The sequence below is a fragment of the Cebus imitator genome, unplaced genomic scaffold (genome assembly GCF_001604975.1).
Source record: "Cebus imitator isolate Cc_AM_T3 unplaced genomic scaffold, Cebus_imitator-1.0 Scaffold61, whole genome shotgun sequence".
NCBI classification, from domain to species: domain Eukaryota; kingdom Metazoa; phylum Chordata; class Mammalia; order Primates; family Cebidae; genus Cebus; species Cebus imitator.
Window position 1 is genome coordinate 8,329,698 of NW_016107376.1, and position 23,706 is coordinate 8,353,403.

The 23,706-nt window shown below is 37.1% G+C and overlaps 1 protein-coding gene and 1 non-coding gene across 2 annotated transcripts in view; both read right to left on the minus strand.

Moving 5' to 3' along the window:
- Positions 1-261: 261 nt before the first annotated feature.
- The window catches only part of SLC2A2 (solute carrier family 2 member 2), a 34,380-nt gene continuing 10,935 nt past the window's right edge, over positions 262-23,706 (minus strand). The window contains exons 3-11 of the mRNA XM_017529878.2: positions 21,880-22,142; positions 16,361-16,485; positions 12,991-13,106; positions 11,825-11,987; positions 11,145-11,332; positions 8,130-8,234; positions 4,597-4,698; positions 3,714-3,917; positions 262-3,624 (exon numbers count right to left, since the gene is read on the minus strand). Of these exons, the coding sequence (XP_017385367.1) occupies positions 3,424-3,624; positions 3,714-3,917; positions 4,597-4,698; positions 8,130-8,234; positions 11,145-11,332; positions 11,825-11,987; positions 12,991-13,106; positions 16,361-16,485; positions 21,880-22,142 (1,467 nt within the window). The 3' untranslated portion in view covers positions 262-3,423. The remainder of the gene's footprint in view (positions 3,625-3,713; positions 3,918-4,596; positions 4,699-8,129; positions 8,235-11,144; positions 11,333-11,824; positions 11,988-12,990; positions 13,107-16,360; positions 16,486-21,879; positions 22,143-23,706) is intronic.
- On the minus strand, positions 888-1,050 carry LOC119471453. The gene has a single exon (XR_005200504.1). It is a non-coding gene; the product is annotated as a U1 spliceosomal RNA (small nuclear RNA).

Here is a 23,706-nt window from a genome sequence, read left to right on the forward strand (position 1 = left end):
ATATTTGCTGAATTACATTATTTTCATCAAATGGAGTCATTCATTCTTCTTCTACTGTTCTTATTTAATCTTCAGGTTAGTTTTTCTACTTCTAATCCAAATAACTGCCAGATGGGAATAAAATTTGGGCTTAAAAATCATTCACATTTTATTTCTAAAATGAGAATGGGAAAATACTGTGAGAAAGAAATGAGTATATACAACAAACCCATATCATTTTTAAAATGTGTTTTTTTTCTATATAAATGAAGCAACACCAAGCATTCAGAAATATATTTATTGATAACAAACTATTGTATATATATACTTTTAACTCAAAGTAGTTTCTTTTCATGGTCGTTCTTTTTAATATGTACCAAATAGCAGTAAAAATAGCAGCAGATGGATCAGACTGGTTGTCAATAAATGTTTTCTCCCAGGTCACTAATATACAATTGCAATTTAAAAAAAACCAAATATATATATATTTACACTTGACTCATCACCTCTGCTTAGGACCCTGTATGCACAAGATATTGCTTAACTGCTATATTTGTTGCATATGGAACAATTAAGCTAGCAATAAGAAGTAGTTTATGCATGTATGCTGGCCTACATGGATATACCTCTTAACGCAATTACTGAGGATTATCAACAAGGTTTGGTCTTGTGATTATAATTCTATTAAATTACATTTAAATATGATAGGCAGAATTTTGTTTTATAATTAGCATTATTCCAAGAAATAATAGTACATATAGATCCCATAAAAATAACATAACTTATGCAAAAGCAAACTCAAAAAAATACAATAAAAACTCTTATAATCTTACTCAGAAATACCAGGTTTGGATTTGGGAATTAGCCTAATATCTCTCCTGATTCTTTGTTGTTGTTGTTGTTGTTTTCAGGGGAGAGTGTGAACACAGTCCCCCACTACTATAAATTATGCAGTTGGTTTCTCACATTTGGGGAAATGGCAGAGGTCAGTACACCCGGCACGTAATGGATGAGCCTCGCTCTGGGAAAACCACCTTTGTGATCATGATATCTCCCCTGCCAGGTAAGTACGCTCTCCTGATTCTTACCATTCCCTCATTGTTGTGAGATTGTTTCTTTGAAGAAACTATTATCTTGAACTTATGAAACTCCTTTTATTTAAAACAAAAATTTGGAACTATCTGATATATGGTAGTCCTTGATCCTAACAGTATTGCTGTGAATACTAGTTCTAGGTAGCATGTATTGAGTACTTTCTTTGTACCAGGCACTATGCTTAGCACTTCGTGTTTAATCCTCACAACTCTCTGAGGTAGGTAATAGTACTGTGCCCATTTTACAAGAGAGGGCTAGAAACCCAGGTTCATGGAAGGCAAAAGACACAGATGGGAATATTAATATGCTGGCCTTCCCGAAATCCCAATTAGACTGTGAGCTCCTTAAAGTGTAGGGGGAAGGAGCAATGTCTTATTACATCTTAGTTGCAATATGGTGCTGACCATGTAGAGAAAAGTAGGGAGGAGGAAGCTAAAATAGGACTTTTTCCTGGGAGTCATGACAGTGGGCAATCCTAGATGTAGCAGGTGAATGCCAGATTGTAAAGTCTAATTCTCATATTTCAAAGAAGCTAAGAGAAAAATCACATTTGTAAAGATGTTAGCATATAGGAATACTTTCACCAAAATGAGAGAGTACCTGGAGAATTAGGTGTTTAAACTCACATCTAATTTCCCTGGGATAAAATATAATTAATTAATGTCAATTTTATTTTTTATTATGATGTATACCATTAAAGACCTAGGATTTTTTTATTATAGTAAGGTAGTTCTTTGGTCCTCCTATAAAGCTTCATCAACTTCTTATTTCCCTTTAATGTTTCTTTTCAACTCACATGAATCTCTGTAAGGAAAAAGTAGTAGAAGGGAAGCAATATAAGGCACTTAAATTTCTCTCAGACAGAAAACTTTAGAGTCTAAATTTCTGGTGTTTGTGGGCCAGTCAAAATAGTAAGTAAGCACTTAAAAGTGGCCTTTGGGGTTTTTAATTTGAATCTTTGCCACTTTATTCTGTTAGTGAATGAGATCAGGAATAGTGATTTTATTAAATCGCATATATCGCCTAGAAAAAGGTTAAGCTCCTTTTCCAGTGTTAACACTGGGCTTCCCAAAGGCCATCAGCATCCTGAAGAAGCATAGAAGAGCCACGCAGGAGCCATTGTCCTGTTCCTGCCCTATTCAGAGACCCTATATTTTTGTCCAGAGTTCACAGTTTAGCACAAAGATGTCCTGAGTTATTTAAGCTCATTTTGACTGTATCCTGAAGTTCCAAGTGAAAATAGTTTATCCCAAATTGATCCAAAGGAAAAATGAATCAAACTGAAAAGAAACAATTTCTTGTTGTTTGGACTGCTACATTGCATATATGTGAGCAACTTTAGAAAACAAGGCAAATGTTCAGAGGCTGTTTAATTTTTTTCACTCTTAAAGATTACTTTTTAAAAAGTGCTTTTCTTCAGTACACATTAAAGCAAACATAAAGATTGATCAGTGCTCCACTTGGTAGAGAAAACAGCCTACAGATACGTTAGCACTCTGCTAAGCTTTTGGGACCCATCAGAACTGTATTTCCATAATTGTAAAATTGACTGTAAGCTAAAATCTGTTTAATCATCTATGTATTTCCAATTTGCCTATGTTGGCAAAGGCAGATTGATGGTGTACAATACATGTTAGTAATGGCCATAGAATTGTTTGGATAGAATCTGTATACAGCTAAGACATAGAAGAAAATGTCAAAGGAGGGGATTATTCTATGTTAGGAACATACCGTAAAGCAATCAGTCTTTCCAGGAAAATTAAATAGGGATTTTGATAAAGTCTGAGGTTGAACATTTATATGAAGTTTCAGAAGCCCACACTCAGGAATGCTCCAACCCTACCTTTCCAACTTATTTTGAGATGTAATAATTCAGAAAATATTTTTAACAAACTGATCAATCCTCTGCTTCAAATTTTCTTACGTTAGATTTGATTAAACTTATTAGGAGTTTGAGGTAATATACAAAATGTCTGACTCATGATTGTTTGAGTACCTGTGAAAACCAGGCTGTGCTCAATTAAAAAGCAAAACAAACTGTAACTCAAAGCCTTGTTACAAAGAATAGAGCTAAGAATATTAGAAACACCTGCCTTTTAGTGTAACGAAATATTCTAGCCTTTTTGGTTTACTTAATTACAGTCTTACCATCAAAAATATATTCTATAACTTAAAAAAATACTTTTTTTGGTAGTATTCGATGATATTTCTGATAAGAGCTCATAAAAATAAAAAAATACTTCAAGATGTGGATATGAAATGCTCAAGGAATTGTCATTTAAAAGCAGACAGTTCCCTTACTGTTGCTGTTCATGTCAAAAAGCAGGTTTTTTTTTTTTTTTTTTTTTTTTACACAGTCTCTGTAGCTCCTAGGAATTTCATTTCTACGGCAGCTTTTGGCCTGTGGGCTGAGCCACTCTTCTTTTGGAATTCTGCAGCAATTTCCTCAAAAGACTTTCCTTTGGTTTCTGGAACTTTAAAAAATGTAAACAGGGTAAAGGCCAGGAGCACTCCAGCAAAAAGGAAAAACACATAAGGTCCGCAGAAGTCCTGGAGAGAAAGCAAACACAGACTTCCAATTAGCAGTTGTTTGACCCCATCTTCTGTTCAGTAAATTTGTGAAATATTAGGATGCTTACCGCAATGTACTGGAAACACAGAGCTACAAGGAAATTGCAGGTCCAGTTGCTGAAGGCAGCTATTGCTAAAGCAGCAGAACGGGGTCCTTGACTGAAAAACTCAGCCACCATGAACCAGGGGATTGGGCCCGGCCCAATTTCAAAGAAGCTGACAAAGAGGAAGATGGCTATCATGCTCACATAGCTCATCCAAGATAATTTATTCTGAGGAAAGAACAAAACAGAAACAATAGTGGGGCTGAGATCATTGGCTGCTTCTTCCTTTAGCTGAGTAGGCTCTGAGTTCAGAGGCAGGCATACATCTTTTTCTGACGTATTTATGTTCAAGCAAGTACAAGTTGTTCTAGTCTGAGACAAATTATTCTAGTCGGAATCATGCTTAACTCTTTAGATTTAGATTTCTTCTGAGGAAATCCTCTGGATTAGGATTTTCTGTGAAGGAGGCAGGGCAAGGATCCAGTGACCTTTGCTGCTACTCATACCAAGGTTGCTAGGCAAGATGTATAGCTCCCTGTGAAGTAGTGAATGAGAATGCCAGGCTGGCAGAGGTCCAGTACATGCCCAAGGTTGCCCAGGCAGCCATGTGGCAGAGTCAGCATTAAAACCCAGCTGGTGCTGAATCCAGAGCCTATGCTCTAACCATGGGCACATGGCCTCCCTGGATGACAAGTAGAATTTACATGATGATATTCAGTCTTTAAATCCAACAAGCTAGCTCATCTTTTCTTTATATATCTCCGTTGTATTTTATGCTGTTGCTCTGGGTTTATTTCATAAGTCAATCTCAAATATTTTTGAATACAAAGCACTTTAACCTGGAGCACAGAGCTGCCAAGTGCCATCATATGGAAATGAAAAATCTCAGTGCAGGCACCAAACTTACCAGCAGTACAAGTCCCACGGACATGAAGATGGCACAAACAAACATCCCAGTCATTCCAATTAGAAAGAGAGAACGTCGCCCTGCCTTCTCCACAAGGAATACCTAGGACAGTTTTAGAGAATATTATCTCAATTTTGTGAGTCACAACATATCGACCGTTTACTTAAATCATTTTTACTGCCAAAGAGGTCATGTTAATTTATACAACAGGTAGAAGACAATTCACCATTCCATTTTTACAGGAGTGAGATTGAGGTGGGGAGTGACCCTAGCCCCAGATGGCAGAGCTAGTTTCAGTGGACAGTGGGTAATGATCAAATATCTGCTTAATTTAGTCACATTGGTTTGAATAGGCAAAGAGGAAAAACACATAAGGTCCACAGAAATCCTGGATAGAAAGCAAACACAGACTTCCAATTAGCAATTCTTTGACTCTACCTTCTGTTCGGTAAATTTGTGAAATATTAGGCGGCTTACCACAATGTACTGGAATTATACAGATAGAACCAGAGTGTTTCCACTATTCCAGGATTATCACTTTGTGTACAATATTCAGAGGCTGTATCACTGGGGTCTCTACCAATAGATTTCTTATACATTCAAAATGTGAAGGTTCCACATTTAAACGTGACATTAACTTATTTTCTGATAATTATCCTAAGTTATAATTAAAAGGGTTTGTGCAGTACTGACACCTGAGATAGTACAACTGTTCAGGTGTCAACTACTCTCATCCAACTTTCTCACTGCTTAATAAAGTCCTATTATGACCACTCACCAGGCAACATATGGAATTTGATCATTGTAGCAAAATAGGCCTGCATTTTTCTGGTATGCTTCATTGTACACTGTGCTGGGAGTGAACTATTCATTTAAAAAGTTAGGACTTTAAAGCAAAGGGTTAAAATGCTTTCTTAACTGAGGAAATATGTCATAGATTCCTTTAGTTGTATGGACTTTTGCATTAATGTTAAGATTTACAATTAGTCAAGATCAGAGTTTTTATACTCTTGCTTGATTCTTGGAATATTGCCAAGGCTGGTGAGTCACTCTCCCTTCCTCTCCCACGGAACTCCCTGTCATAATTTCTCACCTTGGTGCCTTCGAGTAAATTGACTAGCTCATCAGCCTATCAGTAATATCAATAGCAATCCAATGTCTTTAGTATAGTGAGCTCTGACTCTGAAGATATCTTAGAAACATTTCGCCTACAGTGAAAGCCTGTTTCTCAGAGGCAGACTCATATCGGAGTTTTAAATCACTTCAGATAGGATGATAAGCAAAGAGCCCACATTTAATTATTGAGAAGGAAGTTGGAAAAAACAAACTTTTCTCAAGTTCATAACATTTCTCTCTGTATTTTAACTATTTTATTATGACGTTCAAAACTGGCTTGGTGATACCATGTCAAGCTACAGTAAAATACAAGCATTTCTTTGGGAATAAGGTCCCTTATTATAAACTCTGAAACTGCATGTCTTGAATATTGAATTGGCATCTGTCCCTGAGGCCTGGTGTGCACTCAGGATGCGTGTGACAGGGGTGAGACATGGTTATTGGCTGGAGATGTCTGCCCAGTTGGAACCCTCATCTTTGCCGCAGTGCCTCACACAAATCCTGGGCGCCTTGTTGGAATATGGTAGCCACTGCCTCTCTTTCAGTGTCATTCTGCCCCCTAGATCCCTCCATATTTCTTTCCGCTTTTTTTAAAAAGATTACAAACCCTTTTCTACTAGCCCATTAGTATGGAAGAAAATACAGGATGTGGAACACAGTTAGTATGGAGTTGGGAAAGTCTCTCTTCCCAAAAACAAATTGATGTTCTTCCAAATTGGTGAAACATTAATATATTCAGTGCATATTCTTATTTGCATATTTTTATTTGAAAGTACACACACAATTTCGTAACACTGGTTAGTTTTGGGGAGAGAAACTGGGTGACTGAGGGCCTATCCTTTTTATACTTTTTGAACTTTAAAACAACATTTCAAAAGTTAATATAATTAAAAATTTTAAATGTGATCTGTAGTTCTGGAGGTTTAATGATTAGGACGGATTTTTAAAGATTATGTCACTTCCCTGTTCAAAAACTTTCACAGAATCAAAGGATGAACTCTAAAAATGTATGTTCAAAATAATTAGGACACTGTCTTAAATAAAACAATTCCTCCCACACTAGTGGGGTTGGGAGCAGGGTGCAAAAAAAGAAATTTTACAGAGGTTTTCTCTTAAGATTTTTTCAGAATTTAGGGTACCTAATCTTGACAACTTGATGCTTTACATAGAAAATCCTATTATACACAAAATGTTTTAATAATAATCTCTATATTATAAAAATATGCTGAATGATTTATAAAAAATATTCCAGGCAACAAAAGGGTGAAGAGTCCCTTGGATTGAACTTCAGGAACAGGTCTTGATTGATTTAGAGTTGCTTTTGGGTTTGAACGGGTCTTATCTCTAAAGGTATTTCTACAGAACCATTGCCATTTCATTATTATCTGTTTTTCCTGCTCTTTCCAAGGTCCAGCACTGTTTAATGTGGTCTGGACAAACCTGCCTTTTGATCTGGGTAGCCAGGCTGTAATTTATTGATCACCCAGAGGTAATAGTTAAGAGTTCATGTGCAGAGAATGAAAACCAGTGACTAAATTATATTGAGTATAGTATTGTGACCAAAATGGAAAAGAATAAACTTTTTGATATTTTTATCTTGTTGAACAAAGACAAAAATAAGCTCAATGACTCCCAGTCTACAGTGAATTACATTAGTTGGGGAGTTTTTGTCTTTGTTGTTGTTTACTTCTTAGATTATTATGTTAAATATTCCTGTTGTCAGGATATCGATTCACTTCTTATAAAAAGTCATTGGGTTTTAAAAAGAGTATATGACCTCTTTTTTTTTGTTGGAAGAAAACAATAACATTTCTAGTTACTATGTCACTTCCCTTATAATGTCAAACAGACTCTCGTGCGTCACCAGAAGCCACAACCTTGTGAACTACTTGGAAGCTCTGCCCAATGGCTTAATACCATTTGCTGAATCTGTTTAACTTTATTTAAAGCCTTAAATGTCTGTTAGAAAGGGCCTTATTTATTTATTCTTATATGTTTCCCCCAAGATACGTGATAAAATAATTTCAACTACGTAAAAAGAGGAATCTAAGTAGACGATCCAATATCAATAAAAATGACAACCTGTCAGCTAATCCTAAGGGGTTTATGTACCAAGAAAAGAAGGAACCTAGGAATCTGCACAAGGAAGAAGTTCCCTGTGCACCCACGTGAATTATTAATTCACAAATGACTGACTAAATGGCATCCCAGCAGTGCAGAGAACCAGTGATTCACCTTCTGAGTTATGCCTAATCTCAGTGCAGTGGTTGGCTTATTCAAACAGGACTCTTCTCATGACTCACTTGGGTTTACATAGATCATGTGAACAATAAGCCATTGATTGCCTTTAGATCTCCCCACCCCCCAATTTCTGGACCAAGGAACAAGTGGAGTATTTATCTAGGGCATTGACTTACAGAGACAGCAGTGAAAACCATGTTTACAGCACCAACTCCAATGGTTGCATAAACAGGTTTGCTGATACCAGCCGTCTGAAAAATGCTGGTTGAGTAGTAAAAAATCTGCAAAGTAAAAACAGTTTAGCCTTAATCTTAATCAAAAAGTCTGGTACTGATGTGTTTAAAGCAAGAAATATTTTAGATTATTTCTAGTTGTTTCTATGACACCATGCTCCCCAGAACTTCCTACAGATTTTCTCCTTCCAAGGAATATAACCCTCAGTCTTCCTTTAGTGTTTAAAGCTTCTGATTCCTTAAATGTCCTCTTTATATTTAGCTGAAAACTTTGCTACTGCATTTTCTTTATTTTTTTAAAAAATAACTTGAAACGTTTTGTTAAAGTATACTATATATAGAAAAGTACACAGAAATATGCAGCTCAATTAATTTTCACAAACTGAACATACTTGTGTAACTAGCACCCAGCTCAAGAGATAAATAATTTCCAGCCCTCTGGAAACTTCTTACATGTCCCTGTATCATTTATCCAAAGGAAACTACTCTTCCAATTTCTGACATCATAGATAAATTTTGCCCACTTTTGTACTTCATGTAAACGGAAACAAATAATATATATCATTTTGTGCTTGGCTTCTTTATTCAACATCACCTTTGTGAGAATCATCCTTATTATGCGTTGTGCATATTATCATTACCATGCAGTATTTCATTGTATTAATATACCATGATTACTACTATTCTACTATTGATGAGTATTTAGGTAGCTGCCATTCCTAAATGAATAATTTACTATCCGTTAGGCTGTCAGAAATCCTAAATTCAATACTCAATTCTAGAAGCCACTTGCAACTTAGTTTTTTTGTGGTGTTGGTGATGGGGGGTGGTATAATTATTCTTTTTCCCTCCTTTCATTTATTATGATTTTTGCCATTTGTCTTCAGCTTAATATTAAATAGACATATAGTGCCACTGACTGTTGACATTTTTAAAAATTGTAATTTTAGAAAACTTTTGAAGCAAAACAAAAGTTAATGCTCACTCAATACATGTGTGTTGTAGCAAGACACATGATGCCAACATTTTAAAATGTCTTTTAGCTATTGATTATGAATACTGATTATGAATAGTGCTGCTAGGAACATTCTAGTACAGTCTTTTTGGTGGAATATGTATGTATTTATAACTAGGAATAGAATTGCTGGACCATGGTGTAGGCATATGCTCAACTTTGATAGATATTGCCAAACAAAAACTGTTGGCAAACAGTTTTTGAAAGAGCTTATGACAATTTTACAGTCTCACCAGCATGTATAAGAATTCTAGTTGCCATTGCATGTAATCCAAAAAATTTCACTAGTCTCAGTAGATATGGATAAACGTTGTTCACAATCTAGTAGCCTTTTAAAATTTAGTTATGTTTATATATTTATAATAGCCTTGTAGGTCATTCTGTTATCCATCATCCTTTGTCATTCCTTCCCCACCTAACATGTCCCATTGCTGGTGCCTCTTTCTGAAGACAGGCCTGAGGTAGAGGACTGTGCCGACTATGTTCAGTGCAGAGAAGCTTACAGCACGCTTCACACTATCCCAACAGCCTTAGGTTCAACATTTCCTTGATTCCTCTTTATTAAGTAAGCACTGGGATGGAAACTGAAACAGTAAGGTTCAGAGAAGTTAAGTTTTGTGCCATTGGATATACAGACAGAGCTGAGATATGGGATGTGATTTTGGTCTCTGAGCCTCAGAGTTATACAGAATATTCATAAAAATAAACATCAAGGACCTCTTAAAGGAGGATGGGGACCACAGTGGAGTTTGTGGAGTGAGGTTCAGATCTTATTTTGTTTCAGTGGATGGAAATTACTTTCTTTGCCTCCCCCAAGTGTCTACCCATCTCTATTAGCCCCAAAGTGTCCCATGTGGATTCGGCATTGGCTCACTAGAGCAAATGTCCAATTTACATTTTTAACAGCAACAACAGGGGAGAAGTTGTTTTCTTTATCTAGTTTCTTAACAAATGCTTATTTTTTTCCTCTAGTAGTTAATTGCCAGCAGAACCAACTTAGTCTGCATGATGCAGAGGTTTCAATGTGAGATCTAAAAGCTAGCTAGTTTAATGCTCAGTGTGTTTTTCAATCATGTATTGTCTAGTATTCTTAGTCATCAGTATCATGCCAGCTTACTCTATTATTTATTTTGTGTGCTATCTCCCCAAATGGAGTGCAAGTTTCTTGGATGGTAGGAAACTGCTCTTTGCACCTGGCTATCTGGTATACTTCATTTAAATAGATAAAGGGAATCACGCACTCCATTTGGCTTGGGCTATCAGAAATCCTAAATTCAATGTTCAACTCTAGAAGTTCCTTGCAATTTTGGGGGGTGTGTTATATAATTACTCTCCTTTTCCCTTCTTGTTTTTATTATGATTTTTGCTTTTTGCCTTCACCTTAATAGAGATGTAGTACCATTGACTGTTGACATTTTAAAAGATCATGAAGTAATTTTAGAAAACTTCTGAAGTGGCCGTGCACGGTGGCCCATACCTGTAATCCCAGCACTTTACGACATGACGTCGGGAGTTTGAGACCAGCCTGACTGATACGGAGAAACCCTGTCTCTACCAAAAATACAAAATTAGCCAGGCATGGTGGCACATGCTTGTAAGCTCAGATACTCTGGAGGCTGAGGCAGGAGAATCACTTGAATCTGGGAGACTGAGGTTGTGGCGAGTCGATATTACGCCATTGAACTCCAGCCTGGGCAACAAGAGCAAAACTCCATCTCAAAAAAAAAAAAAAAAAANAAAAAAAAAAAAAAAAAGAGGAAAGAAAACAAAAAAACTTTTGAAGCAAAATGAAAATTAATGCTCACTCAATATATGTTTGTTGTAGCAAGACACATGATGCCAATACCTTAAAATGTCATTTAGCTATTTAAACTTGTACCCCCTTGCCTTTCCTATCTTAGTTTACTGTGCTCTTAAGAGTTAGTGGGCATTCTTAAACTTACCCCATTGATTCCAGAAAATTGCTGAGCCACGTGCAGCATCAGTGCCACTAGAATAGGCTGTCGGTAGTTAGAATTGGTGAAAAGCTGAATTATAGAGACTTTCTGCTCTCTTGATGCCTCTTCTCTTTCTTTTCTCATTTCATTAATGTCTTTGGTGACATCATCATATCCTCTGAGTCTTTTCAAGCCTGTCCCGGAAAATGATCAGGTTGAAACAACTCAGGTCAAAAGAAAAATAAGTTTATTTTTATGTTAATGGAAGAGCTACATTTCTGCATGCCCCTTTTTCTTACTTAATAGCATGGGTGTTGGAAATTCTTTTTGTTAAATTGAATCCTGCTCTTTGATCTAAAAGAAAAGCAGAACATTTGGCCTCATCTTAAGAGAAATAAAACTATGATCTTCATTATGTAAGAAGCATAATGCTGGAGAGATCTTTTAGAAACCTCTGGTTGAGTCTAGTGCCCTGTATGTGGACTTCTGGCTTGGGCTTAAGTGAAGGCCTACAGGTGCAAAATGACACGCACCAGTCATATAACGTGGTTTTGCACACTCTTCTTACATTTAATCACCAGCTTCACGTGGAAGGCACTGTTTTACATGATATATATACACACTGTTTTACGTTAGCTGATAATGCCAAAACAACAGGAAGAAAGAAAAACCATCCACAGACTTACTTTTCTTTGCTTTGACTTCCTCATCTAACTTGATGTAAAGGTATCTGGGGCTTTCTGGACAGAAAAAGAGTAGCAGAGACTGAAGGACGGCTCGCACAGCAGACAGGCCAAGCAGGATATGCCACAGGTCGTGATTGCCCAGGATAAATTCTAGACCAACAATCTGAAAATGCAAGGAGGAAGCATATCAACCACACAATACTTTGGCTCTACCTTTTCCACCAATTTGTTGAAAAAGTACTTTGGCTATTTAATAGTAGCCTCTGACAACTTTGGTTCAGGTAAGCATAAGACAGAAACTTACTATTGTGTCACCTTAACTAAATGAGGAACTATTTGTTATATAAGAAATTCCCCTAGGTTTGTCTTCATTAACTACAATTGAACAGTCAGGATGAGAATCAACCAAGCTTAAACAAAAATACCTATTTGATACCTAAAGCAACACATAGCTGTATTCTCCAGGCAACAAGATAGAATAATACTGTGTTAAAATCGGCCACAACTTTGAACCTTTGCTTGATATTTCCTTTCTTATATTACCCAGAACTTAAGTAGAAAGGGTTTTCATAGATAGAACAATTACTGTGATAAGAGCTATCTTGGTGATTCCTATGGGAATAGTTCGTAGACGACCCTCTGGATTGTCATAGGAATGGGGTCCCAGACTCCCTCTGACACCATGAGGTAGAAGGGAAGGACAGACCCAGCTGATCAGATGCTCCTGTGGCAATCACTTACATATCAGATTCCCAAGTAAGATGCTAAAAACAAGGGAAACCCAGACAAGCAAACACTTGAAGTTTTCTATTTCTTGAAATCTACATGGAATAGTTTAACACTAGAATAGCTCCGAAGTTAAGACCTGGTTTGCCAGGTCACCCCCGGTGCTATCCCAGCAACAATTCCAAGGGGGAAAAGTGAGGATTGATAATCATTTACCTTTCAACTAAAAAGTCTGTGTCTGTATACCACCTCTGCTACCACTGGTAGAATTGGCTTTTCTCTCTGTGAATTGGCTTTTTCTCTACAGTGAGAGTGGACGATCAGGGAGGGAGAATATGGATGAAGTGGAGGAGGTACAGTAGGGGATGCAATAGAAGTAGTGGTACAGTAGAGGATGAAGGAGATGAGTGCGGCAGGGGATAAGGATGGGGAGTTTTTACCTGACTAACAAGAATGCCTGTGACAATGGCCAGCTGATGCAAAGTGCCAAGTGCGCCCCTCAGACTGGTTGGAGCAATTTCACCAATATACATAGGAACCAGGCCTGAAATTAGCCCTGCATGAAACATGAACATAAAAGTTAAAGTGTAGCCAGGACCATCTCAATAATGACAATTTGGTTTAAGTTCAGTATATGTCTTGAATGAAAGCCCCTTCCTGAGTTCATTGTAAGGATGAGCCCTTGTTCCTAGGTATGGACGTACTTTGTGCAAGAGGTATTTGATATGACCCCAAATGCAGTTGTAGTTGGAAATATGAATAGAAAGAAATGCTTAGTCATGTATTTTGCAGTTCTTCATTACATTGTCTCATTTAATTAAAATTCATGTTAATTTTTAGTTTATATCATAACACCTTAGGTTGACTTCAGAAAAGAAACTGAAGAATGTTTTAATAATATTCTTAATCAGGGCTCATGGGATTAAAGGAAATCAGAACATATCTCCACCAGCCTCTTGATAGAGGTGAGAAACAACTTGCCAAAGATCACAAGCAACAGAGCATTAGTGTGAGAACTACATGCCCTATATGAATTTCCACAATGTAGAGGGTCTTCAAGATCACTGTTAAGGTGGTGATGAGGGGTGAGGGGAGGTGCAAAGAGGTAGAAGAGGTTAAGGATCTTAAGGATTCTTCCCCTGTTAGAAACCAGAGAAACTCAGCTTCTTTATTCTATTCAAATATTGGGCTTCAGAAAATATAAAATGTGTATGATGAAAGACTTTTGGTACTTAAACGAATACAAAACATTTATAAACACTAGGTCATTCTGCCTTCTGAAGCTTTCTTAAATGCACATGTAATCCGTGATGTTGGAAATGGTGGAATGACCAGCCATTTGCTGATTGCATAAAAAGTTCAGAGACTATCAATAGGTAAGTCTGAATTAAATATCTGGCATTTTCTTTTTCTTTTCTTTTTTGTTTTTTTTTTTTTTGAGACGGAGTTTCGCTCTTGTTACCCAGGCTGGAGTGCAATGGCACGATCTTGGCTCACCACAACCTCCGCCTCCTGGGTTCAGGCAATTCTCCTGCCTCAGCCTCCTGAGTAGCTGGGATTACAGGCATGCGCCACCATGCCCAGCTAATTTTTGTATTTTTAGTAGAGACGGGGTTTCACCATGTTGACCAGGATGGTCTCGATCTCTTGACCTCATGATCCACCCGCCTCGGCCTCCCAAAGTGCTGGGATTACAGGCATGAGCCACCGTGCCCGGCCATGGCATTTTCTTAAAGATTTAAAAATAGGATTTGCAGAGGCTTCTTCTTAGAAACTACCTGCCCTTCAAATTGAAATGGATGATCTTTGTGTAAAAGATGCTTTGACAATTGTTTCCAAAATACATTTTTTAATGCTTCAAATTGTTCTTATTTCACAAATGAACATTTATATATGTGATATGGCATCTATATTTCAGCTGAATTTTACAGGTGCCTTTTTATGTGTAGCCTGTTGATCTTGAATAAGACAAAAATCATTTATTTGGCCCTATACTAGGTTGTATTAACTTTCTGTAGTACCTAATACTATACCTTAAGAACAGAATAATGTACATAAGCTCACAGGTCTGAAGTCACATGAACCTGAAGTCAAATTATATTTCCTATAATTTTTAGGAACTTTAACATTCAGAATAGGGCCAAACATAATTTTAGAAGATGGTTGGGGAGTACAAGTTAGTTGACTATGCTAGGTATAGGTTGTTTTACAATATGTTTGTAGTATTTATTTTTAATTTTACCAAAAACATTTTATAATTTTTTTCACATTGTATTTTTTTAAATGGAGAGAAAAGAAAGAAGAATAATCATAACTGGGACTTCATTCATAGTGTTATTATCTGCATTTTATGGGAGAAGAAGCTCAGGCTCAGATTTGATATTTAAGGCCATGCAAAGACAGTGCCAGAATTGATTTGCTCTGAATCCAAAGCTCTTTCCACATTTGGGGTTGACTCTTTACCTTGATAAAGCTACACTGGCCTTCATTATTTGTATTAATGTTGAAAATAATAAAAAGATGTTTAATTAGGCTGTTAACTTGGCATTTCACACTTTTACTTCAACTGGTCATTGAAGATACATGGAATTAAAGTTTTTCTGTAGGTGAAAGTGTTAAAAATTCTTTTATATACAAATCCTATGTCCTCAGCCCTCCTTCTCCATCCCCATGGATAGAAATGCCTTGAAAAGCAACTACAATTTGTGAAAGTGGGTTAAATCTCAACCTAGCACCATCAAAATCAGAGCTTCACTGGCAGAAGTTGAAGATTTAGGCATTTGTTTTAGAGATCGAGTGATTCTCCCTTTAGTAAACCACATTCCCTAGCCCTGTACCATTCTAGACATGACCGAGTGAAGCATTAAAGTGCTGGTGTCCATAGGGAGAGGGAATCAGACAGAAGCAGCTGGTATTTAAAAGTTCAGGATAAAGGAAGGAGGTTCCTCCCATGAAGTTTAGAGATTGAATGATTCTTCTTTTGTTCATAGTTTGTCTGCTATTGAATTGAATGATTCTCCTTTCCTTCAGATGTCTGCTATTTGCCTCTGAGTGTTTGAGAAGCTGTCTCTAAGAACTAGCGACTCCCACTATTCAGATATAAACTTCATAGGAGGAGCCTCCTTCCTTTATTCTGAACTTGTAAATACGAGCTGCTTCTGTGTGATTCCGTCTCCCCATGGACACCACCGCTTTAATGCTTCATTCGGTCATGTCTAGAATCATACAGGGCTGGGAAATGTGGTTTAGGAGATGGGTTCAGAGGGCTAAGGTCTTGGCAGATAGAAGAGATGGAGACAGAGCAGTCAGGTAATCCATAAGGGCAGAATTAAGGGTCTTGGTATACCATCTCCCACTGTCTTCTGTATCACAGCAGTAATGACAACAGCTAGCATTTACTGGTAGCTTACTATAAGTCAGATTCTATGTGGAACATTTTACACGTGTTCTCACAATCACCCTATAATGCAGATTTATTATCCACTTCATTTAATAAATGAAGAATCAGAGTTAAATAATTTGTTTGTGATCATACTACTAGAAATGATGTCATTGCCATGGACAAGAACCTTGACAGCATCCTAATTCCTACTCACTGGTCCCAAATTCCCCTGACTCAGGATTTCAAATTTATGCTATTGCCTTTCCCTCTGTGATGTCACCCTAGACTCAAAAATATCCCTGAATGTTACCACATCTGCCTGCAGAGTTACTTTCAGACAAAGGGGAGAGAAGGGGGGAGGGAAAGAGAGAGAGAGAGAGAGAGAGAGAGAATGTGTGTGTGTGTGTGTGTGTATGTTTATGACTTACCACAATATAGTCCTGATATGCTTCTTCCAGCAATTATAAGTATATGAGATGGTCCCAATTTTGAAAACCCCATCAAGAGAGCTCCAACTAATGAAAGAATGTTTGCTACTAACATGGCTTTGATTCTGAAATTTTAAAAGAGCAAAGATTATAAATTCAGCATCAAAACTTGCTAAAGCTATTTGCTTTCAGAGCATGTTGAGATTTTTTTAACTTAAGAGCAATTATTTTAATTGTGCTATAAAAGCTGGTTGGGGAATTTTGAACCAAGATTGCTAATATGACTCATCATTATGGACTAAAGTATTAATACTAAGCAATATTTCTGATAAGAGAACTAGGTTGTATCAACCTAGGTTGATCTTTATTTTGAGACAGGGTCTTGCTCGGTCACTCAGCTGGAGTGCAAAGACACGATCATGCTTCATTGCAGCCTTGACCTCCCAGGCTCAAGCCCGATCTGTACATTTTGACAGAGATGATTCAATCATGGTGTTGACTAGCTTAAGATAACACTTCTGACAGTTTTTCAAACAACTACAAGTTGGTTGTTTTTTTTCTTTTTTGAGACGGAGTCTCATTCTGTCACCCAGGCTGGAGGGCAGTGGCGTGATCTTGGCTCATTGCAACCTCTGCCTCCTGGGTTCAAGCAATTTTCCTGCATCAGCCTCCCAAGTAGCTGGGACTACAGACATGTGCCACCATGCCCAGCAAATTTTTGTATTTTTAGTAGAGACGGGGGTTTCACCATGTTGTCCAGGATGGTCTTGATCTCTTGACCTCATGATCCACCCGCCTCAGCCTCCCAAAGTGCTGGGATTACAGGTGCGAGCCACTGCGCCTGGCCCAAGTTGATTATTTTAAAGAATAATTGTCTGGTGATAGCTAAATTCAATTCTGTAGTTGTAACCTATAACTTTTTTATTCTTTAAATGGTACAGGTTTTTAATTGATCTAGAAAAGGGACTTTCAAAGTTAAATTTCCTTTTATATAAATTATTTGGAAGTAATTTAAAACATACTTTTAAGCCTTTTCATAGAAAATTATAATTATCTTTATTTTAACATTGTATGCCAACATATCTCCAAAATTTATAAATTAATAGTCACCAAGGTAAAAGACAATAGAGCTAGCAACAAAAACACTTTCAAAATTAATCAGATGAAAACTGCCAACATTTGCAGATATCTGTTACTTTTATTCCTAATTAATGGGAAAGTGAGGTACACAAGCAGATAATGATAAGGCCAATAAATGTCTGAGTAGACAGGTATGAAAATGTTTGTGGCAAAAGAAATGTAAACACCCTTGTTATATTCTGTTTCAATGCTTCAAACTTTGATAGGTGGGCTTTTTCTATGCAAGCATCTTTAACACCAAACAGATTTTTTTTTTTTTTTCTGGAACATGAAACTATAAAGTCCCATACTGCAGTGACTGTGTAACAGCCATGTGATAGGCTAAATAATGTCCCCAGTAGCCTACAGTATAATCCCCAGACTCTGTAAATGTTACCTCACACAGCAAATGAGATTTTGTCAGTGTGATTAAGAATCTTGAGATGGAGAGATTATCTTGAATTATTTGAGTGAATCCAATGATGTAATCACAAGTGTCCTTATAAGTGTAAGGCAGAAGAGGAGAAGGTGATGTGATGGCAGAAGTTAAGATTAGAAGGTTGTGCTTCAAAGATAGAGGCAGGGCCCACAAGCCAGAGAGCTATGGTTTGTCATTACAAGCTGGAAAGGGGCAAGGAATGCATTCTTCCCTCAGAGCCTCCAGAAGGAACCAGCCTTAGTGACAGTTTGACTTTAGCTAACTAAAACTGATTTTGGAGTTTTGGCCTCCAAAACTATAAGAAAACATATTTGTGTTGTTTTAAACCACTAAATTAGGGGTAATTCATTCCAGCAGCAATATGAAATGAGTATGAGGAAACTACTAGCTACTTAAACTTAAGGGAAACAGAGTGATTTAGAGCTGGCGAGCCCCAGGCCTACAGAGTAGAAAAACAGTTAAGGGGTGTTTAGTAGTTTAGACTATTGTGAAATGCTTTGCATCCACACAGGGACAGAGGACAGGCAAATTCAATAATTTACCTTAACAAGTTGTTACCACCTAGATAATAGTCTTTTTTATTAGGGGGAAAAAAGATTAAAAGTCATAAAAGAAATAGCCTGGAAGAATCTTTGGTGCCAGATTGCCCTAGAGTCCCCTTTCCCTATCACCAAAGGATACTGGAGCACTGGATATAATTTAAACTATTTTCACTTCTGTTCAGATATGAAAAATGGCCACAAATAAATAATTTTAAAAATACATGAAATAGCTGAATCAGGGAAAAAGAAAGTTGATTTTACCTAAATACATGTCTTAAAATCTGACTCAATATTTCCGATAGTGTAGGCTTCATTATTGTCATGGTCATCTTATTGTCATCGTCATTATCATGATCACAAAAGGCCACGTTTGTTATTTGCTTAATATATAATGTCATTCATTGTGTTAAGCCTTTTATATTTGTTCCCATTAAATTCTCACAAAAATGCCACAAGGTAGGTATTATTATTCTTTTTCGCATTGCAGATGGGAGGTAAACACCTTAGAGAACCTAAGTAACATGCTCCTTTTCCTACAGCCATGAAGGGACAGGTCTTGGACTTGATCTGTGTGAAACCAAAGGGTAATGCTTCATTTTAATGCATTCCATTTTTGATAGAAAAGAATGCATGCATTCAAAGGCAAGCTACACATATCTTCCTTTACTCATGGTAGTGTGGATTGCCCAGAGCATATTCTTCTCTACTGTACCCTGGTAATTAAATTATAAATGTACAGCTTGGAAAAATTGACCTTGCAAACCCAAAACTATAAAATGGTAGCCACAGACATCTATTGGCATCTATTACACAACTGCAAGGAGATTTTTTTTTAAAGCAATAACTGAAGTACTACATTTTTATTTACTTTTAACTGATGGATAAATTGAGACTGGTAAAAATGAAAATCATGTCATTTCTCGATGAGTCTCTCTGGAAAGATAATTTTATGGGGGATACTGGTAACTTTTGGCCTAATTTTGATGTTGAAATTATGAACTTTTGGGCTGTTTTTCAAGTAGGATCATTTTTCTACTTAAAGCTAGGAGAAACCTCACTTTTTGTTTACCATGGGTCATTTGATACATGGTCATTTGACATTGTTTTGGGGTAAAACCATTGTTGATGCCAAATCCTGAGATTCAGAGGGTAAATATACCGGCCCCATCAAATGTTAATTAAATGTTAACAGTAATTAAATGTTTTAGGGTAAGTCACTGAACTTGTCAGAATCTTACCTCTAAATGAGGGGTAACCAGTGTTTACATTTTTTGTTCAGGAATGAGAAGTAGTATAAAATATCAGTACTTGCTAAATGATTTGTTCGTATTTTAATATGTAATTTAATTTTGCTTAATTTGATGTATTTTATTTAAGTTTTTAAAATAATTATTTTTCCTTTTTCCTTTTGTCTGAATCCACTTACTAGGAAATAATTTACTTTAGAAATAAATAATTATTATTTTGTAGAATAAACATGTCAGTAAAAAAAAAAGAAATAATTAGAGAATTCTCCATTTACTACTTAAACCAACTTGATACACATTGAAATTATTTTTAATTTTTTTAAATGATGAAATTCAGTTTATTAATCTGTATTTTACAGATTCTTACTTAAAGTTCAACTGAATGTCAGCAAGTTGATTAAAATGTAAGAAATTGACCACTGTCTTTTATGGTGGAGAAAACTCCTTTGCAAATAAGAATAATAGTAAAACTTGGGTTACCATGATATTGTAGTTAAGAAAACTTACAGTCATTTTATATAAAACCTCCAGTGTAAGAGGAAGAATTATCAGAATTTTAATAACCAGACAGCTAAAAATTATAATTTATAAGGCCGGGCGCGGTGGCTCAAGCCTGTAATCCCAGCACTTTGGGAGGCCGAGGCGGGTGGATCACGAGGTCAAGAGATCGAGACCATCCTGGTCAACATGATGAAACCCCGTCTCTACTAAAAATACAAAAAATTAGCTGGGCATGGTGGCACGTGCCTGTAATCCCAGCTACTCAGGAGGCTGAGGCAGGAGAATTGCCTGAACCCAGGAGGCGGAGGTTGCGGTGAGCCGAGATCGCGCCATTGCACTCCAGCCTGGGTAACAAGAGCGAAACTCCGTCTCAAAAAAAAAAAAAAAAAATTATAATTTATAGTAGGAATTGAAAAAAACTAAGTGAATTGTAATCTAGAATTAAGTTAGTTAACTGAATTGTTATTTACATCTTTAAAGGCATTTTCATTTTCTAAATTTTTCATGTTTGACATGTTATTTTTATCATGAGAAAAAAGATAATATACAAAAGCTGGACTCAAAGAGGAGAGATTAAATCTAAAAATTAATAATTTGATATTCTATTTCCTCTCTATATAGGGTGGGAAATCCCAACAGCTTTAGTACATTGCATAAATAAGTAAAATTTGAGGGTAAAGGAGTTCCACTGATATTTTTAATACAAAAATCCTAATAGAAACCCAAGTTATCATATACACCATGGAATACTATACAGCCATAAAAAAGGATGAGTTCATATCCTCTGCAGGGACATGTATGAAGCTGGAAACCATCATTCTCAGCAAACTAACACAAGAACAGAAAACCAAACACTGCATGTTCTCACTCATTAGTGGGAGTTGAACAGTGAGAACACATGGACACAGGGAGGGGAACAACATAGCCTGTCAGGGGTTGGGGGGCTAGGGGAGAGATAGCATTAGGAGAAATACTAATGTAGATGACATGTTGATTGGTGCAGCAAACCACCATGGCACATGTATACCTATGTAACAAACCTGCACATTCTGCACTTGTACCCCAGAACTTAAAGTATTAAAAAAAAGAAAACCCAAGTGATAAATGGAGATACTCTTGCTTCATCTCTGGTTGGGGCTTTGAGATAGCAAGTAGTTACCAGCAGCCAGAAACTGCATAGCAAGTACGTTGAGCAATTGGGAGCTGGGGATGTTGACTGAACCTTTGGACTTAACTGATCCAAATGCCAAATTCTAATATAAAAAGGAAAAACTGGATGTATGAGAAACAGTGTGATTTGGTGAAGCAAACAGTGGACTCCCAGGTTAAAAACTCTCATTAGTCTCTTCTGCTAAGTTTCTGAGTTAACTGTTCATGTAGCGGTTTCCTAGTATATTTTAAAACTTACAAAGCTAGAGGATCAAAGCAGTTATCTAGAAATACACACAAAACTCGCATTTGCTGTAAATGTCTGAACAATTAACCAGACTGTTGCAACAGCGTTTTCCATTGATTTGACCTAACATTGATAACATGCCTCATAGGGTCATGAGTTGAAAAAACAGCTCTAAAACTATCCTGCAGGAAGAAAGACAGTATTTTCCTAAACAAATGTTAACAAAATGAAAATATGAACATTTCTGTTTATGCTTATTTATGAAATTTGCCTACCTTCCAAGTGTGTCCCCAAGCCACCCACCAAAGAATGATGCAATCATTCCACCAACTGCAAAACTGGATACAGACAGGGACCAGAACATGGTGATTAGGTCAGCAGCTGCTACGGTCTCTTCCTCAGTCCAAGCAGTTGGTTCTGGGCTCATTGAGTATGCGATTGTGGGAAGTTCATCTGTACTGTTGATAACATAGTTGTTGATGGCTTTTCGGTCATCCAGTGGAACACCCAAAACATGTCTATAGTGAGATATTATTATCTAGGAGATAAAGAAAAATATCTTTACTATTTCAAACATTCTATGTATTTTTGTTTGTTTTGTCTTTAAAGTGTTTGTTACATATTTAAATAGTACCATCTCAATTATGGGTTTTATATACGTATAAACATGGATAGATTTGTTTACAGTTGGCCATATCGTATAAAACAGAGGTCACAAATTCCATTGCCATCCAGAACCAGGCAGGAAAAAATAAATGCAGGAAACATGTAATACTTTGATGACTAGAGGACTACGACACATTTTCTACTATTTGGGACTAGGTGGGAATGGTCAGGATTGTAGAACTGGAGAGCATTTACCGCACCTAAAGGAGAAAGCTGCAAATGTGAAACTGATGTGGGATGACCTTTACTTTTTTAACAGAAAGTCAGAAATCTGCATTTCTATGCAAAAATTTTCAAGTTTTAAATATTGGCAACGATTGAAATTGAAACTCTTTTGCAGGCTAGGCTGGGTGTGGTAGCTCACACCTATAATCCCAATACTTTGGGAGGCCGAGGTGGGTGGATTGCTTGAGCTCAGGAGTTTGAGACCAGGCTGGGCAACATGGTGAAACCCCATCTCTACAAAAATACTAAAACTTACTCAGGCATGGTGGCACATGGCTATAGTCCAAGCTACTTGGGGGCTGAGGCAGGAGGATTGCTTGAGCCTGGGAAGTTGAGGCTGCAATGAGTCAAGATCAAGCCACTGCCCTCCAGCCTGGGTGACAAGGTAAGACCCTGTCTCAAATATATATACATATTCTGCGGGCTAAAAAGATACATTTTCATACTGGTGTTACTTCTGCACAGCAGGATTTAAATTGACTTAGTATTTTAACAGAAGCATAAAAGTGGATATAGCAAAAAAGACTGGGAAAGATAAGATGAGGGTCAAAAATAAAGTTAGCATACAGAATTCAAACCCTAGGTGGTGTTTCTTTGTTGGAAGTGAGCTATACATTTACCAGGAAACTTCCTAGCTGCCAGGGCAAAAAGAGGAAAACAACCAAGAATATTATTGATGAATTCCAAAGACAACAGTAAGTTAGTGGCCCTTGAGAAGGTATTGAGACCTGAAGGAAGTTTCTCCTGTGGATCCTCATAGAGTTAAGTGTATAGCAGAACTAACAACATGGAAAACTAAATTTCATATTTTGTGATGTGCTTCAGTAGGGTCCAATTATACAAAAGTATAATTGAGTAAAAGGCCTTCTTCCTCCCATGTCATCCCTCTAAAAGATGATTTGGTCACTGTGTAGCATCAGTGAGCTGGGAGGGTACTCTCTGAAAAGGACCTGAAATGCAGCTGCTCTGAGTTTTTAGTTACAGGCAAGGCTCATTTGATAATGCCAGCTGAGTTAGGGGAAGAATTGAGCATCCTTTTATAAAAGAAGCCTGATCAAGACATTTGCTTCAGGCCAGGCATGGTGGCTCACGCCTGTAATCCCAGCACTTTGGGAAGCCAGAGTGGGTGGATCACTTGAGGTCAGGAGTTCTAGACCAGCCTGGCCAACATGGTGCAACCCTGTCTTTACTAAAAATACAATAAATTAGCT